General features: G+C 40.7%; 1 protein-coding gene across 1 annotated transcript in view; it reads right to left on the bottom strand.

Moving 5' to 3' along the window:
* The window catches only part of SLC39A12 (solute carrier family 39 member 12), a 39,946-nt gene extending 22,253 nt beyond the window's left edge, over positions 1 to 17,693 (bottom strand). The window contains exons 1-7 of the mRNA XM_063147617.1: positions 17,549 to 17,693; positions 14,470 to 14,799; positions 12,498 to 12,779; positions 7,190 to 7,385; positions 4,567 to 4,739; positions 1,619 to 1,790; positions 108 to 280 (exon numbers count right to left, since the gene is read on the bottom strand). Of these exons, the coding sequence (XP_063003687.1) occupies positions 108 to 280; positions 1,619 to 1,790; positions 4,567 to 4,739; positions 7,190 to 7,385; positions 12,498 to 12,779; positions 14,470 to 14,733 (1,260 nt within the window). The 5' untranslated portion in view covers positions 14,734 to 14,799; positions 17,549 to 17,693. The remainder of the gene's footprint in view (positions 1 to 107; positions 281 to 1,618; positions 1,791 to 4,566; positions 4,740 to 7,189; positions 7,386 to 12,497; positions 12,780 to 14,469; positions 14,800 to 17,548) is intronic.
* Positions 17,694 to 18,643: the final 950 nt, after the last annotated feature.

Genomic DNA, 18,643 nt, shown 5'->3' with positions numbered 1-18,643 from the left:
GTGTAAACTGGCCCTGCATGTGGAATGTATGTGGATGATGAAGGAAATGGCAGATTGAATGTGTAAATTATAATTTGTGCTTTTGCACATGAAAACACAAACATTACCTGTGGGATAAGGTGCAGCAGGGCATCTCCGGAGAGGGTTCCTACAGCTAACCCTACAAACAGCTGTAAAATTAGGGTGTAGCATTCTTGACAGGAATTGAATAGAATGAGAGCTGTGCCAAACATAGATCCAAGTGTAATAAGTAAAACCGCAAGAGTGCTATAGCCATATTCTGTAGCAGAAAAGGAACAACACATATGCAATTAAAAACAAAATTCTTTCAATTTTTTTCCATTAAAAGAACTTAAAAGCTTCAGTTTTGAAAGCCAATTGCCATGCAAAGCAATAAAACAAACAAACTCATTTGGTGAAGTAAGTCCTACTGATTTTGTTTGCACTTACTTTCATAGAATCATAGAATAGTAGAGCTGGAAGGGGCCTATAAAGCCATTGAGTCCTATCTTCTCTCATTTGTGAGAGTCTATGAGAGCTACTCATCCTATATTTCAGTATTTTTCAGGGGCATCAGGATAACAAAAGAACTGAATCTGTCATTTTCTGTCTGCTTGTTTGCTCTTAATAAGTAATCAAGCATCACATTTGCCTCCAACTATTATCTTACACCAGGCATAGCTAACACAAAACCTTCTGATTCACTGGATCCTCTCTTACCTCTCTTCTGCTTTGCCTGCACTTTGCCTGACATTGGATCACCTGCTCATATAAATGGGTTGGATTCAGAATCTGCCTTCTATTGACAAAAGGACCCTGCTCACTGAAGGTCCCTCTGCCCAATTTTGGGGAATCCTGTTTTTCCCTCCTCCACAGGCACAGCTCCCCCATATTCAAAAGAGTCACCTGATCCTCTGTGTAACATTTTCAGGAGCCTGAAGGGGCTGCTGTGTTGAGGAAAGGGTGGAGAAATATGCTCCCTCCAGCCCAGTTGCACACACTAAAATCTGGATCCAACTGAAATACATTTAGGTGTTTTCCCTCACCCAGGGTGAAAACCAAAGCAGAACTAGCATTTTTGAGGAAGATCAGGCAAAACTATGGCACATGGTGTGTGAAGCTGAGAAAATAATAAAAACAAAAAACAAGTGAAGCTGGGTGAACGAGCAGGTGATCCGATGTCAGGCAAAGTGCAGGCAAAGCAGAAGAGAGGGAAGAGAGGATCCAGTGAATCAGAAGGTTTTGTGTTAGCTCTGCCTGGTGTAAGATAATACAGTGCACAGTTGGAGGCAAATGTGATGCTTGATTACTTATCAAGAGCAAACTAGCAGACAGAAAATGACAGATTCAGTTCTTTTGTTATCCTGATGCCCCTGAAAAACACTGAAATACAGGATGAACAACTCTCATAGTAGGAAAGTAGGAAATGCATTAAAAGCCATACATTTTCTTACTCTTAAAAAATCATATATTTCATCGGAACATTGAGTCTCTTTCAGAATTGCTGTACCCAATAATCATATTACATTACACTGATGATCGAATAAGCCCTGCGAATTTTTACACTGCATCAAAATTATGATGTTTTTCTATAACATATCATGTCAACATAACTCACTTTCCAAAGGTGTTGGTGGAGCTTTCGTTTGTTTGGACTCCATAAGCTTGCAAGAACAACTTAATAATTGTTGAATGATTGCTGGGCTCATTTGCTTGAAATGTTCCTTAGAAATTAATAGACGGTTGTCATGTACAAATATCTTCACAAGTTCATTTGCAGAGAAACAAGTCTGTGAGGGAGATGAGAGAGAGAGACACACAGAGAGAGAGAGTTACAAGTGCCAGAGTTTGAAGCTCTTGAAGACAATACTATACTTTTTAAAAATGGTTTTTTAAAAATGGCATTGGCATATAAGGATGGGAGAGAAATTCATTCAGTTCTCATTTATATACAGACTTATGTGTACCTCATTTCACACTTTTGAACCATTGTGCAAAGTGAAACTATTAACCTTAGAATTTTATGCTTCTCTGAATTTTGCAATGGATTTCTCCAATCAAAACTGCATATAAAAATGCACATATTAGGGAAAAGAATATTAAAACTGCTTTATGTTAGGAACATTGCTTGCAAAATGTGTATGTCTGGCAAACATGCATACAAAATGTGCACAATCGCGCTTATGACTTTTAATGTGAATTACAAAAAAAAAAAAACACCTCCAAGTTCAGCATGATCCAAAGTTAAGACTGGAGAAATTCTCAACCTTCAGACAAACTGAATTAAGGGTAGGAAAAAATGTGAAACTGAGAGAAACTGAAATTGACAGATTCATCCATCCCTATTGGTGCATGAGATTTAAAAAAATATGAAGAATACTCTCCCCCCTATACATTCAATGGACAGTTTTAACTATCACTGCCTAAATTACAGTTTTAGGAATTCTTAATTAATTGGCCAGGATATCCTACCTATATGAGCATTTCACCACTGGAACAAGCTGTTCAGGAAACTCCTGCCTTTGGAGGTTTTCAAGAAAAGGTTAGACAACCATTTAATAGAAATGCTGTAGTATAAAAGACTTCCTGTTTCACAGGATGAGGGAACAGCAGATATTGGACTGAGCAGTAGCAGTTACACAAGCTGTCTTGAGTTGTTTTTAAGGATGGACAAAGGAAAATTCATCCCCTCTATTTTCTTTGGTAGCTAGAAGCTGAGTTGTGCCTTGCAAATGGGATGACTCAGAGCCATTGCAAACAGAAATGTCAGGTCTGAATTTGTGCTTATTCTGCAGCAGCTACTACTCAGTGGTGTATTTTAATTTGCTTAACAGCAATCAGTTAGAAAATAGGCCATTTATTATCTGAAGGAAGAAATCTATGTACTGTTTGGTGAAAGGAATTAATGAAGGGGGTTCAACATAAGCTTGCTGTTTTGACCTAATTACACCCCCCCCTTAAAATCACACAGGCTTTTCCTTTGTAGAGATTAAGATACAATTATTAAATAATTATTTAAATTGATAATAGAACAATGACTCTTACAGTATATCAACTATATTCACATAAGGATTGATGAGCTACTTGTGTGGCATTTTATCTGAGGAAATGAATTTTAGTATCTTAATTTAATTAGCAGTAGCAAAAACCAGCACCATCTGTTGCCAATGAATGACAATGGCTTTCTTATGTATGTGTGAAAAACAGAAGATACAATTTAGCTGCAACAAAAAATAAATCACTCTCAGCAGTGACCTCCTCAAACAAGTGTGCATACTATTAATGAGGCAATTAAGAAACAGGAATAAAGGTTGATCAGAAAAGAAGTGCCTTTCTCCAAAGCTACTACTTCACTGCCCTACACAGAACCCATTTAAGCTTTGTTTTGAGAGAGATATTCCAACCAATTTCATCCCACAGATCTAGGGCCAGCTCTACCATTAGGCAAAGTATGGCAACCACTGTTTACATCAAATATAGGAGGCAATAGCAGCAGCCTCCTGCCAATTATCCTGACCCTTTCGGCCTGCCACAACTATTTCCCTCTGTTGAGAGGACAGAGGTGTGTGTGCCACTTGGCCAGTCCAATTCTGCCCTCGGGTGTGGTTTAAGACACTGTCCTGTCATCACTATGGAAGTAAAGGTATACTGCTTGCTTCTACACATGCAATGGCATGGGGAGCATCTTGTTCTTTGCTTGTGGTAGCAAAATGTCTTGTGCCAGCCCTGCATAGATGGAGACAATTGGCCAAATTCTTTTTCAGTCTGAGTCTTTATACTTCAGCTTGCCTAACTTGTGGGTAAAGCTGTAGTATTTGAGTTCAAATCCCCATTCAGCCAAAGATAAAGTATCTTTGGGTGAATTTGTGCCCATCATTATTTCTCAAGCTACTTAACAAGTTTGTTGTGAAGATAAAACAGAAGGAAGCTCCTTGTAGGAAGGGTGGGATAAAATAGATATATCCAAATATGAAGCTGCAAGACCTTTTGATGCAGCTTGAAGGGGCAATGGTGGAGAGGGGAGTAATTATATCTATTGCTCTCGTGTAATTTCCTGAATGTAAATTTTACCAAGGCAGAAGGAGACTCAGCAAAGAGCTGGCATTCAAACTGCTCCAGTAACATAAGGACAACTCCAACTTGATTGCCAACGAGGTGCTTAGAATCTATTCTATCCAATTCAACTATCCCTACTTTTCATTTTAAACCCCCTACTTCTGCTTTTTAAAAGAATTATCTAAGATAAAGTAAATGTTGATCCTTTGAAAACATGTCTTTTCAGAAATGAACCTGACCCATCACAGATCTGTAACTCAGAACCGTAGCTCAGTGTGATAGAGCACCTGCCTGGCATGCAGGAGGTCCCAGGTTCAATCCCCGGCATCGCCAGGTAGGGAAAACCTGGAAAGACGCTGCAGCCAGTCAGTGTCGACAATACTGGCCTAGATGGACCCACGGTCTGACTCAGTATAAGGCAACTTCCTATGTTCCTAAGCAAATTATTTATAAAACAGACAGAAGCAAAACCTTGTAGAGAAACGGTCTATTGTGCAGGCACTTGCTTACCTGCTCCCACTCAACAGTATCTTCAGTATCTTCATTATAACTGCTTATTGTGTTCCCATTCTTTGGCCTCATTGTGAAATATCCAGCATCTCTTACTGTTACGCCACGGCGAGCTTCAGTATTTGTGTTGCAATTCTTTCCAGCCCACAACATGCTCAGGAGTTGGTCTATAGCTAAGAATTTGTTAGAAAACATGGCATTACTCACTAAACTGAAACAGAAAATGGAATGTGTTTCTTTTATTACTTCCATAATGTTTCAACTATGGTGACTGTAAACAGTCATAGTGGATCACCTGATAACCACAGTATATAGCACTGCCTCCTAAGCATTGCCTGCTAAGTCCACCACTAGAGGAGAAAAGGAAGGGAGCTCGCACTCTTCCTTTGAGCTCAGATTATTATTATTATTATTATTATTATTATTATTATTATTATTATTTGCATTTTTATACCGCCCAATAGCCGAAGCTCCTCCTAGATATAGAGTCAAGCACATTCAATACTGGATGAAGAAAGCTCTATATGAACTGGAGATACATGCATCATGAATATACACAAATGCTGCGATTGCCATAATCACTCAAAAAGGTCTGCTGTGATAGTAGCAATCATGTGTAATTCCAGAGTAGACTTACCCAAAGAGGGTTAGCCAACATCCAAAGCCTGAATAGGGGTAGGAGGGAGATAGTTGTACTGGATCATGCTATCAATGTTAGGTTTGATGTACATGGGGAGGAAGAAGTGCCTGTTCGAACCAGTTTCAGAGTTATCTTAGTTTCGTTCCCTCTGATTTAGATCTAATGGTACTTTTAGGCACTTGGACTAAAGGATGATGCCACAGTAGAAAAGAAAGTCAAGGTACCTCCAGCTTCTTACTAACCAATACATGTTAAAAGTCTGGTTGAAAAAGATATAGTGTGGTAATTTATTGCCAAGATTAGATAAATTCAAGTTGCAAATTCTGCTTGCAGGCTGCTGGGATGGTAAGTTAAGTCCTAGAGCATCCAATAGGAGAGATGTAGCAGGAATACTCTATTCAGCTAGAAAAGCTGCCAGTCTGTCTTATACCAATGCATTTAATCACTGGAAAAAACCATCATTGTCCCTGGGAAATTAAGCCACCTACATCCCATATGCATCATGATTCATCATAGTGGCCCTGATATGTTGGGGGGAAAAGAGGAAGAGAAATTTGTTATTCCACTCCACTTTCCCTGTGAAAGAAGAAGAAACAGGTTGCACTTTAAGAACAAACATCTTTGACAAGGGTGCGCATCCAGTTTATGCTGTATTTTTGTGGTTTTAATTTTTGTAAACTGCTCAGAGAGCTTCGGCTATGGGATGGTATAAAAATGAAATAAATAATAATAATAAAATAAATAATAATAAGTAAATAAATGCTGCATCTGGTGCCAGGTGGAGGGGCAGGGGCTGTACATGTGCATGCACATCCATCCATGCATACTCACACTTTCCCCTTCCACGTTTAAACCTTCCCATCCATGTCTACTGAGATCTAGGGACTGCAGTGACCTCCAGCTTTCCCTCACCTGCTCTTATCTCCATTCACTGATTGAAAATAAGAGTGCATAGCTAGCACAAGTGCTCACAAGGGGATTCCTGCTCTTATCTCCAGTCACTCTTATCTCCAGTCACCCTAGGTGAGGGCCTAGCTAGCACTCGGAAAACAGCACAGCAGCTGAACAGCTGTGCTGCAGGATAAAGTGGATGTGGTCCTCATGGCTCCATGGGCCACACTGGGAGGAGCTAAGTATTGCATCATCATCATCATCATCATCATCATCATTTCTTACCCACCTCTCCATTTTGACCGCGGTAGGGAACAACAGTAAATTAAGAGCATAATATACATTGTTAAAACATCCTAAAAACGTTCTAAAAACATCCTAAAATTCCATTGGATAGGCCTGCCGGAAGAGATCAGTCTTGATAGCTTCCTTGAATGCTAATAGATTGTCAAGTTGACGAGTCTCCTCCAGCAGGCCATTCCACAGTCTGGGAGCAGCAGAAGAGAAGGTCCTCTGGGTAATTGCCCACAAGCCACAGGTTGTGCACCCCAGCTGTATGGTATTTACTAGGGAGGGAAGAGAAATTTGTCCGGTTCTCATTTCAGTGTGAACTTACCTAAATTTGCACTTTCAAACCAATATATAAATGCAGTTAACCTTTAAAATTTGCATTTCTCTGAATTTTTTGATGCAGTTCCCCAATCAAAAAAATAAAGCACAAAAATGCATTATACTAGAGGAAATTGCTGTTAAAATGCCTATATTAAGCCAAACTACATACAAAAAATGTGCATATTATGTGAAATATGTATATATATATATATATATATATATATATATATATATATATGTGTGTGTGTGTGTGTGTGTGTGTGTGTGTGTGTGTGTGTGTATATATGTGTGTGTGTATATAAATTTTCAAATCGATGAGGAATTGGAACAAACCAAACTTAAGACTGGAAGATGAGAAACCGAAATTGGAACATTTGTCCACCCCTTATATTCATAGGCATATTTACTGTGATGATGACTATTTTACATCAAAAGGCACTAACAGAGAAGACAACTTTTGAGATACATTTGGAAATCTACCTCTTACATGGAGCTCATTGGTACTGTTCAGAGAACTGAAAATATATTTCATAAAGAATTCTGGTGAGGGCAAATGTGCTTTGCTCAGGCAGACTCCTTGCAGAGCCAATGTAAGGATGGCTGCTGCCAGCTGAGGAACTGTATTTTTATCAGCACCATTGCTGTGAAGTATACCAGTTTCTTTCTCCAGAACACACTGAAAACAGAAGAAAATTCCATGTATTAAGAAATACTTCATCACATAACAGTACAAATAATGTGAGGTTGGATAGAAACTTAAGTCCATCTACAATGCAAATATAAAAACTACATTGGTTAGGACTACTGAAGTCAGAATCTGGGATTTTTGGAGCAAGGATTTCCCCAGCCCAGATGCCCAACCTAATACAAGCACAGCTCATGCCACAATACCTGCTGGAGCATCTCCCCTGGCACAAATCTACCCGGACTCTATGATCTACATCTGAGGCCCACCTCCGAGTGCCTCCTCTGAGGGAGGCTTGGAAGCTGGCAACAAGGGAGAGGGCCTTCTCAGTGGTGGCCCCCCAATTATGGAATGCTCTGCCACTGAGCTCCACCTGGTACTGACACCGTCATCTTTTCGGCACCAGGTTAAGTCTGTCCTCTACTCTCAGGCATTTGCCAGCATACGATGCAGCATTTATGACAGTTGTTTTTTATCAGGTCCAGTTTTTTTTTTCTGTAACGTTTTTAGCTGTTTTAATTGTTTTTAAATTTTGTGTGTTGAAGATGAAGATTTTTTGTTATCTTTCATTTGTGATTTGTAATTTTTGTGAAACACCCAAAGAGCTTTGGCTATTGGGAAGTTTAGAAATGAAATAAATAAATAAAATAAACTCTGACGTTTGGGCTGAGCTACAAGTTAGGCCTCACCACTGCTACAACATTCTCCTGCCCTTTACTATACATTGAGACAGCCTGCTGCTATGGCCCCCATAAGATAGCAGCAGCATTTGGGAGATGTTTAGGGAAGTACAATTTTTCTAGTATTTTTCCTTACCTCATGATTTCTAGTTTCATATAGTTTCATTGGCACATCTACAAAATATGAAGAAAATGTGACTAAAACACTAGATTCGTCTTTACCGGAATCTAGACTTTATTCCTGTCTGTTCTGCATACTTTCTCTTAATTAGTCAGAAAGGGATCATAATAGCCCATTTGCGCTCCTGCCTTACACACAGAGCTTTGCTTTATGCAGTCTGATTAGGAGTGAAAGCTTCTTGGAGGCAGATGATTTCTCATTGTGTATGTACCTGCTATAAAATCTCTAGCAATTTCCCCCAAAGTTGAAATTATGACACCAATCTTTCTTTATAGGCATAGGTATATTTTTACCATACTTAGAAGCAGGTGGCTGCGGGTGCCTATGGAACACACAAGGACCCCTCCACGGACTGAAGTATCCTGGACTGCGTCAGGGAGTGGCCGACCCCATTGCTGGGTGGTTGATCGCAGCGGTGATCAATCGATCGCGCCAACAATGGGGTCGTTGTTGGCGCGATCCCACTGCCACTGTCTCTGGGCCCTGGTAGGTTTAGCCCTCCCAGCCAGTGCATGCTGGGAGTTGTAGGCTGCTCCTACTTTATGCAGGCCTAGAGCTCTGTGAATTCAAATGGCGGATCTGGCATAAAATGGCCAGCGGGATTCGAATTTTCGAATCTCAGAGCCGGATTTGCATAGACCTCTTTTTTCTGACAGGCTCCTCATCTTTAACAACTGCATGGTGGGGTCGTCTCCATGCTGGAAATAGCTGCAGCTAGTGAATTTGGCCAGTGCAGGGTGAGCAAATTTTTTGTTTCAGTTCATTTTTTATAAGAATTTACCAAAATCCACAAATTTCTTCATATTCAAGATGGAAAGAACTTGCGATATTAAAAAAATCTGAATTTGGGAGAAAGCAAAACAGAGAGACCCATCCATTCCTTTAAAGGAGGGGTCTTAAAATGGTGGAAGGTAAAACTGAACCTGGGAAAGATGGTAACTGGTGTGTGTGCGTGTGTGCGTGTGCGTGCGTATGCACAATAAATAATGTCCAGATGGTGTCTTAAAGGGTGGGAGGGAGAGGATGAAAACATGAGAAATGGCTAGCAATGGGGGAAGGACTTTCAAATATATATATTCCAGCATAGGGTGACCATATGGAAAGGAGGACAGGGCTCCTGTATTTTTAACAGTTGCATAGAAAAGGGAATTTCAGCAGGTGTCATTTGTATGAATACAGCACCTGGTGAAATTCCCTCTTCATCACAACAGTTAAAGTTGCAGGAGTTATGCTAGAGTGACCAGATACAAAAGAGGGCAGGGCTCCTGCAGCTTTAACTGTTGTCAAGAAGAGGGAATTTCACCAGGTGTTGCATGCATACAAATAACACCTGCTGAAATTCCCCTTTTCTATACAACTGTTAAAGATACAGGAGCCCTGTCCTCCTTTTCATATGGTCACCCTATTCCAGCACACCCGATTTGATGTGACAATTTCCTAGAAAAAATATTTTCAAGGAGCTAGACAATAGCTGCCACGTGCTTCCTGATTTTTAAAGGGATGTTTACATTTAAATACAATAGTTGTTTTATTTCCCCCCACCCTCCACATGCAAGCTGTTCATGGTTCAAGAACTACTTTCTGCCGCATGAACTCAAGAGTATAAAACAGGCTTCCAAAATCTTATCTTCTTAAGCCAACAAAAGAGACACAAAGCAGTCCCAGACAATATCTTTTTCTAGTTGCTAATAAGAGTTTAAAATACCAAATACATAAAGAGCTATATTGGGGTTGCTTCTGTTTGCACAGGAGTATTTTTCCTCATGGAGAATTAAGGCCAGTTTTCACAACCAAAGTGGTATCTTGAGATGTAGAGATGTCATTATCTGGGCTTATGTTTGATATCATGGTGTCTTGCAGTGGTTTCACCCCATATGCCATATAACCACAGATCATGATTTTTCAACATTGTTACCATGCTGCCATAAAGGCTTCTAAAAGTAGTGATAAATTTGGCATCATAAAGTAAGTGTTGGGGGGCAGGGAGAGAGAGAAAGAGACATTTGCACAATTGATGAGTTGCCCTTAAACTGAGCTTTTTTCTTTTAACCAGGGAGAATGGGGCCTTAACTAGACCTACCTGCTATCCCGCAACGGAGGAGGGAAGATCTCACATTGTGCTTAACATGAGATCCCTCCTCTATCTACACATGGCACGCGACGACCTCAGCAGGAGAGGCGTTGCATCGGCCATTTTTTAATCTTTTAAAGGGGAAGCAGCGCACGAACGCTCAAGCGCTGAAGGTAAGTCCTTTTTAAAAATTTAAATTAGTTTCCCCACTACTCCCATCCTACCATCGATGGGCGCAGCTCCCAGCTCCTCACGAGGAATCACACAGAGCCGGGTCAACCTGCAGCACCTGGCCACACGTTCCGTGGTCTCGGGCTCAGCCCGGGACTGCACAAAAACCAGGGACAAAGGGGAGGGCTATATCCTGAGGCAAGGGAAAGATGATCCCTCCCTGATCCCAGGATCCCCTGTGTGTCATGTGGATGCACAGGAACGATCCCGGGGTTCGGCCCAGGTTAAAGCCCCGTCTAGCTAAGGCTTGGGATGCCCATATTCAAGGTTAGTGATAAATATATGTGTTATTTTATTCATGTTAGATGCTGGGGAACTCATAAACTTTTTAACATTCAGTTATGAAATAGAGTAGCTAACAGAGAGTTACAGTAAATTATGACAATTGCTTACACTTGAAGAAAACCCCATCAAGAACAGTGGTACAGTTAGGTCATTTTGGACTCTGGCTTTAGAGAACAATTCCGTGCTCCCTAAATAGCAACTATGATGTCATAAGTGAAGTTGGAGAGAGAGAAAAGGATGGGGAGGGGAGAGGAGAAGCCTGGATCACATGGTCTCTCCAATTCCCTCCCTGCTCACCAAAGGGCAAGTCAGCTAGCTGCTTTTTATACTTTAAGTGCAGGGTCAGAGATAAAAACATTCTTCTCTCACTGGGGTTATGGCTAGACCAGGTCTATATCCCGGGATTGTCCCAGGATCATGGGACAGGGGATCCCGGGAGCAGGCAGGGACGACCCCTCCATTTGCCTGGGATAATCCTTAGGTCTAGCTAAGGCCTAGCTCTGAGCCCTCTGTCTAACAGGAGCGCAACTCTTCGGATTGTGCTCTAAATGGCATTACAAGACCCCCTCTTTAGATGTAATATATTAATCAGTGGAGGCTGGTGTCACTGGAGTGGTGAATCTGTTCTGGGTTTCATTAGAGCCAGCCAGAACTCCGAAGGAGCTATCCAAGGTCAACTACCTAAAGTTGATGAGTTCGTTGATAACACTGATAAGGAAAGTTCATGTCCTATGAACCTAATTGCTTTGTGTTGAATGTGTGGCTCAATCAAAACATCCACGTTTGATTGCATCAGGAGATAGTAAGTTATGGTTTGGACACATGCCAAAATATTCACAAGGCTGGCCACTATGAAAGAAATGTGCATAGTCAGCTAGGTCTGAACTACAGGAGAGGTTTGTCTTGTCATTGTAACACTTGGATCACTGGTACGGCATATGACACACTCCGTAATCCATTTTCTCATCCTATTTCAGTCCTTATAACCTGTAGTTTCCAAGACTGCTTGGGCATCTTTTGGGGCATCTTTCTTTCTTTCTCCTGCTACTTTTGACTGCAGACGTGCGGTGTAAATGGATCTCTCAATTTTCCATTTTTAAACCTCTGTCACCTTGCGCCATTGCAGATATGCATTCTGTCAGCTGAGTCAAAAAAGGAAAGAAACCAAGGCAGCAGCCATTCCACTTCTAATGCAATCCAAGCTCTGCAAAGCAATATGTGACACAAACTTACAGAACTATATCTGGCTGACTTTTCAATCTCCTCCTGCTTCTTCCACAATTAGAGCACTATGCAATTTTGTGTGGCATGCAATTGTGTTATAAAGAAAATGGATACTGATCTGCATTCGTTAGTGTGTGCCTCAATGGAAACTATGGTGTACAGCACCATGTACATTGATGGTGCTATATAAATAAATAATAATAATTTTGAAAAAAATACAGTGCTTACTGTCCCATTGAGTGAGCCCTAGTGTAGAACCTCCTAGTCTAGTCAAACTTACAGTATTTCAATTGTATTAAAATTATGGTGTAAAAAAGGTAACATGAATAGTTCGTCTATATACAATCCTATGTGGGACAACAATGAGAATATTCAGCTAAAAAAAAAAATGCTTAGCCTTTACCTATGTATTACCTCATTTTGCTTTTTACCTGGTGTTCAGATATTTTAAAATGTTTCCTTATTGCTTCCAGAACGTCTTCTGTTTCATTCCAAGAGAAATGATAGCAGTCTTCATTGTGTCTTAAATTGAGCATACTGTTCAGGAAAAAATTATAATCCTTGTCCCTCAAACTGAATGTTGACGAACAGATGTCTTTTGGATGCGTGATATAATACAAAAGAATGAGGGAAATTTTCTGGAATACTTCTTCACTAAGATGGCCTTCCAAATCTCCTCCAGCAATTAATATGAAAGCATCTGATTCAAGGCACTATGGATATGAAAAACAAACAAAAATAAATTTCAACTAGGGCTCACCACAAACAGATACAAGTTAGACACCTTGGCCACAGCTAGACCTAAGATTTATCCTGAGATCATCCAGGGTTCGCCCCTGCCTGAGCACTGGATCCCCTGTGTGTCACCTAGATGAACAGGTTTGACTCCTGGACGATCCAGGGATAAACCTTAGGTCTAGCTATAGCCCTTGTGTAGTTTGGCCCTAAGTCTCACATGATGGAAATGAACAGTGAAATCCTAACCCCCAGACCTGCTGTTTAGGATGCCATAGAGGTCTCCAGCTGCAAGTTGGTGGCGGCACATCTGTACCAAAGCCCCAGTTATACCCATGAAAATCTCCATGGGCATAGGTCCACCTCTAGCAGTAGCCAGAAGAAGGCCCCAAAATAGAATGTTCTAGGGAGAGGCAACTTTGAATCCACTGGATGCCCCTGGATTGTATCCCCAACGTATGCTAGCCTCAGGTTTACATAAGTCTCCTCCCATTGAAATCACAAAGATCTGCCAGGAAAGAAACCAGTGAAAAGCTGAGCCGACTTCCTGACCTGGCTGCTTGTTTTCCAGCAAGGCTCCAGATGCAGCAATGGCTCCATGGTGGATGTCCTGAGGACCATTTAGTAGGATCACAGTATTACACACATTGCTGAAGAGTCTGTTTCATCTACTAATGAGTGTGTGTGTGTATGTGTGTGTGTGTGTGTGTGTGTGAGAGAGAGAGAGTGAGAGAGAGAGAGAGACTGGTTGTGGTGGTTACTTAATGAAGAGGTGTACATGTTCATGAGGATTTTCTATTTCATTATTACTTTATATGTGCCAAGGCCAATCACTGGCAAGTCTGCCTCCCTCAGATTCTGAGTACAAACTTCTCTGGCTCAACTTAGATCTTATTGGTAAGTACCAAACATGGATATAATCCTTTCTTCACATGGAAGAAAGTCAGGCTTCTGCCATGCTTGATCACACCAGACCTTGGATCCAGGAACTATAGGGCTGGGGCCAATGATGTAGTTCCTTATTACCCTCCCAATGCGCTACTTCCCAATCAATACCCTGGCTGATGTGGCTCTTGGTGGATCCAAACATTACTGAAGTGGCATAGGGAAAATGCCACAGGAAAATACCTTACATACTAGTAAGGGGCAGAATTGTATGGATCGGGCCTCAACGTCCATTTCATCTGAATTATTTGCTCATTAACTAAAATTTGGATTTTAATGGGGAATGCAGGAAATCGCAAATGAAATTTGAAATCATTTTGGTTAAAGTTTGAGCTCTGCAAAATAAAACTAGCCTGGGAAGTTGTACGGGACTATTTCGGCTTCTGTTAATCCTGAACAGCATGGAAACAATGTTGACGTACTAGGATCCTTGTCTAGTCTTCCATACAAATGCGTCTCTCTGTTTGGTTTTAAAGTACATGCACACACACACACACACACACAAACCTCCCAAACGTTAGAGAAAACTCAATGTTAACAAAAATGTATGGATATGCTTGAAAGGCATAGTACACCTTTTGAAACAAAGAATATACCATATGAATAAATTCATAAATAAGAAATTATTATTTTTTGACCTGGGAGACCACATGCATGGAAAGCAAGGTTTTTGTCTTACTAAATTATCCGTACAATTTTCTGTTCATCCCTTGACTCACTAACCAGATTACAGTCCTCTTGCATCCCATTAATCCTTTGAGGACACACAGTTTTCTCCAGCAACATCCTGATAATTTCCCTTGATTGGTTCTGGTGGTGTTGAGTGTAGTTGTTAGCCGAAATGATATGTAAAACATCCCTCAAATAGCTGTGGCGGGAGTCATAGCTGTTGTCCTCCTTCATTTCTCCACCAGGTTGTGTTCCAGCAGTATGTGGGCCAAATATCAAAGCCAAAGATACTATCCAAAGAATTGGATGTGTAGTCATTTCTTCTCCTTCCCGTAGTCTGCGTCTGTTTTGGGTGGTTTGAAGTTCGCAGCTTAGACTTGAAACCTGAAGAATTTATATAATAAAGGGTGGGAGGGAAAACCCCTTAATTAGCGTGACTGCAATATGTTTGGAAGGATTTATTAATTGGTTGGCTAAGCTGATTTGCAGCGGCAAGCTGTTTCTGAACAACGGGGGGGGGGGCGTCTGTAGGGAGTTTACAGCAGGGAAGCAGCAGGGAACAACATTGATTGTGGGCAGAACGATTCTGTAGCATTGCACCGAAAAAGGTTGAGTCAGATTTCTCTCCCCAACCATAATAATAATAATAATATCTATTTAGTACACTGATTTTTTTCTCATTAACAAATTCGATAATGGTAGGCTTTGTGATAAGTTTAGGAAAAGGTTGCTGGTTTCCTTTTCACTGCATAATGTAAGGACTAGGGAAATTCAACGAAAATAGTATATCAGTAAGAGGACTCAGCAAGAATTCATACCAGCTTCCAACCATTTGTGCAATTATTGTTGTTGTTGTTTATATACTGTTGTACATCAATAAAATATCCAAGCTGTGAACAATAAAAGAGAAATACTACTACTACTACTACTACTACTACTACTACTAATAATAATAATAATAATAATAATGAATTAAACCTTTAAAATCAGGTTGCATTAATAAAACCATGACGAGTTAGTCAGAAAAGGTTTGTTTAAATAAAAATGTCTTCAGAAGGCATCAAAATCAAAACAATGCTGATGCTGTCCTGACATCAACAGGCAGGCAATTCTATAGAGAGGGGGCCAGTACGCTAAAGGCACAATCCTATGTATGTTGGGAATGCTAGGAGTTATATGACTTTTTTGGTCTAAATATGCATAGGATTGCCTCTTAAAGACTCTATTCAAACTGGACTCCAAACGGACCATAGGTCCATGTGGAACTACCAGTGACTGGGTAGGCTGGTAGGGGAGAAGGCGCTCTCTCAGATATCCTGGACCCAAGTTTCTTAGGGCTTTGTGCACCAATAACAGAACCTTAAACCTGATCCAGTAGCAAATGATAGCTTGAACCTATGAGCCATTAAGCTGAGGAAGCCACATACAGGTGCTACTATCCCTATGTTGAAGTAACCAAGGCCGGGCTGGGGAACATGTGGATCTTCACATAGTGTTTTATTCCGACTCTCATCAACGGTCAGAGATTAAGAGAGCTGCAGTTCAACAAGAGGTTGTTCATCCCTGATCAAAGGTCTTGTCTACACAAGTAAGATGAAGTGGCAGGATGCTGGGCTGATAAAATGGACTGCACCACTTTAAACTATGTGGTGTGTGTTCCATTTTGAATCCTCCATGGGAGGAAGGAGGAGGAAAAAAGATAGCTCCTCAAAAATAGCAAACCAGCAGAGCAAGGTTCTATCCCAGGTCTTTGTCCACAATACCACAATCCACAATACAACCTCATTCGGCTGCATGTGTAGACAACGCCTACCTTTGTAATTCCAGCCATGTCAGTGCTCATTCTCCGATCTTGCACACTGCTGCAGCCACCTATTTATCACATCTATATCCCTCTTTTCCTTCAAGGAGCTCAAACATAGCCCTCTATCCCATTTTATCCTCACAACAACCTTGTGAGATACGTTTAGGCTGAGAGAAAATGACAGGCCTGGGGCCACCCTTGGGCCCCTCACTTCATGGCTGAATGGGGGATTTGAACATGGGTTTCTTTAGCTTTAATCCATAATGCTAACCACTACACCACACTGATTTCAACGGTCTCTATTATCTAGACCATTACGGTTTGAATTGGCCTTAAAAGCCAGGACAAAGCTGCAACTGTTGTAACTCAAGGCTGTCCCATGTAATAAAGGAAAATTGAATTAAAATCATAAAATGAAAAGTTGCCCATCTCCTCCTCTGCCCTGCCTGCCTGCCTGAAAAGCCGTCTGACACAATGTGGGACGAGTTGAGGGAGAGGGACAGGAGAATCGCCTGTAATTTATTTTGGGATCCAAGCCATTGACATTAATACTGCTTCATGATCCAGCTGTGTACCTTCAGGAACAGTTATCTATTTGGATTGTCTCTTTGTTTGCTTTGTTTGTTTTTATTCAAATTTATATTAAAAAGAGTCTATATCTTCCTGGCCCCTTGAGTACATCCAGCAATCAATCTCAATAAGCTCACTCATTAGTTAAAACCCTAACATCACCTTTTGGCTTCAAGTTAATTATTTTCTTATCGTGCTGAAAGAAACAATTTGCTAAGATGTCATTTTGTCAAAACATGATTAGAAATTTACCCACATTCCCTCATGCCAATGCAAAGATCATCGTACAGACATACAATTTATTCTAAATGCATTGTCAGGATACCACACAGAACGTCTTTCATAGTATCTTCATCCCAGCTGAATCAAAAGACAAACAATAGGAAGTTTGGCCTGTTCCAGCTAGCAAATATGGGAATGTAAATGCATGCATCCTTTTATTGGAAACAGCTCCTGGACAATATCCATGCCTGATATACACACCAGATCTGGTTCACTATAAAAGAATGTAGGTTTTCTTGCATAATAAAGATGTGCTAAGAGGCTGTAAAAGTAGAGCGAGTGAATAACCCCTGCCAAAGTAGTGCCTGGCACACAGTCAGCTGGAAAGTTAACACTGTGCGGATGTTTCAAGGACATTGTGATGGTTTAAAAAAAGGGTTTTTTTTTTAGCTTTAGGATGATATTAATGAAAAAGATATTAGCACTGAACAAACAACATTAGAAGGAAACCCCCCATTCTGAATTCTCTCCTCTTACCTTCGGTCAAGGGACAAAAAAGGGAGGATTGTGTATCTTTGGCTCTGTGGCCTTTTGAATCCCAGAAAGTATGTCGCTGCCGGGAAGTTGAATGTTTTTAAAATTCCTTGACGGTGCTCTGCAAGCCGGAGAGGATTAGTTTATTTCTGCCTTGAAAAGTTTCTGGTTGCTATGGAGAGAGCTGCACTTGAGGTAACAATGGAGGTGGGTCGACATTTTTACAAATTCTTCCTGGCAGGTTTCAGAAATCACATTATAAAATCAGTGCAGCTAACTATCTTAGGTTTATATGTTATGCAAATATCTTCCAGTTAATAGCATCACAAAGCAGCAGTCTATGCATCTGCTAAACAATTTCTACCAAAGAGTTGATAAAGACGAGTGACTTGAAAAAAAAAATGTCTCTGCATTCTGTAATGCTGTTTTCAAGTGATTTTCTCCTGCAAAAGAGAAAGATTGAAAAGGTTTTCTGTTTCACTTGCAGAATGTCTAGATTTTGTTTTCGCGACAGAAAATAACTGATGGGGGGGGAGCCTCTATGGCTTGTTTTGGACTCTCGTGCTTGACCCATCAATAGGTAGGTCTTAAAGGTGGGGGGTGGCAGGTGGCAGTGGCTATATGCTCTCCGGCCACTAGTTAATGCTACCTGCTTTGGCTTGCATTGACTAGTGTACCCCCTAAAACTCCTGTCCAACTTTGCTAGTATGATGATTACCATGTCTCTGTCTACTTCTGATCTTTGCCTCCCAAGGACCACTGTGCTCTGCTCAGTGCTGGAAAAAAATCTGAGCACCTGCTGGCTGTTATATTTTTCTAAAAAAAAATAGAAGCCAATTGTTCCTTTGTTCCAGCAGCCCTCCGTGCAACTTGAAGTCTGTTTCGCACATAGCTAATTCATTCTACATAATACTTCTTGTGGTCTTCCTTAAGGCAGGTACAAACAGATAATGGGGTTTTCATTTCACATTATGCTCAGCCTCTTCTTCCTGCTCCCTTTCCTGTTCTTTTGCTTAAGAACCAGCTTGAAGAAGAATTATGAAGTGCTCACAGGCCTGCTTGCAACTTTGTGATATTCTAGTTAGCTATAAAAAATTA

Source organism: Elgaria multicarinata, chromosome 1 (assembly GCF_023053635.1).
Source record: "Elgaria multicarinata webbii isolate HBS135686 ecotype San Diego chromosome 1, rElgMul1.1.pri, whole genome shotgun sequence".
Taxonomy (NCBI): domain Eukaryota; kingdom Metazoa; phylum Chordata; class Lepidosauria; order Squamata; family Anguidae; genus Elgaria; species Elgaria multicarinata.
This window is presented reverse-complemented; position numbering and strand designations above follow the sequence as displayed.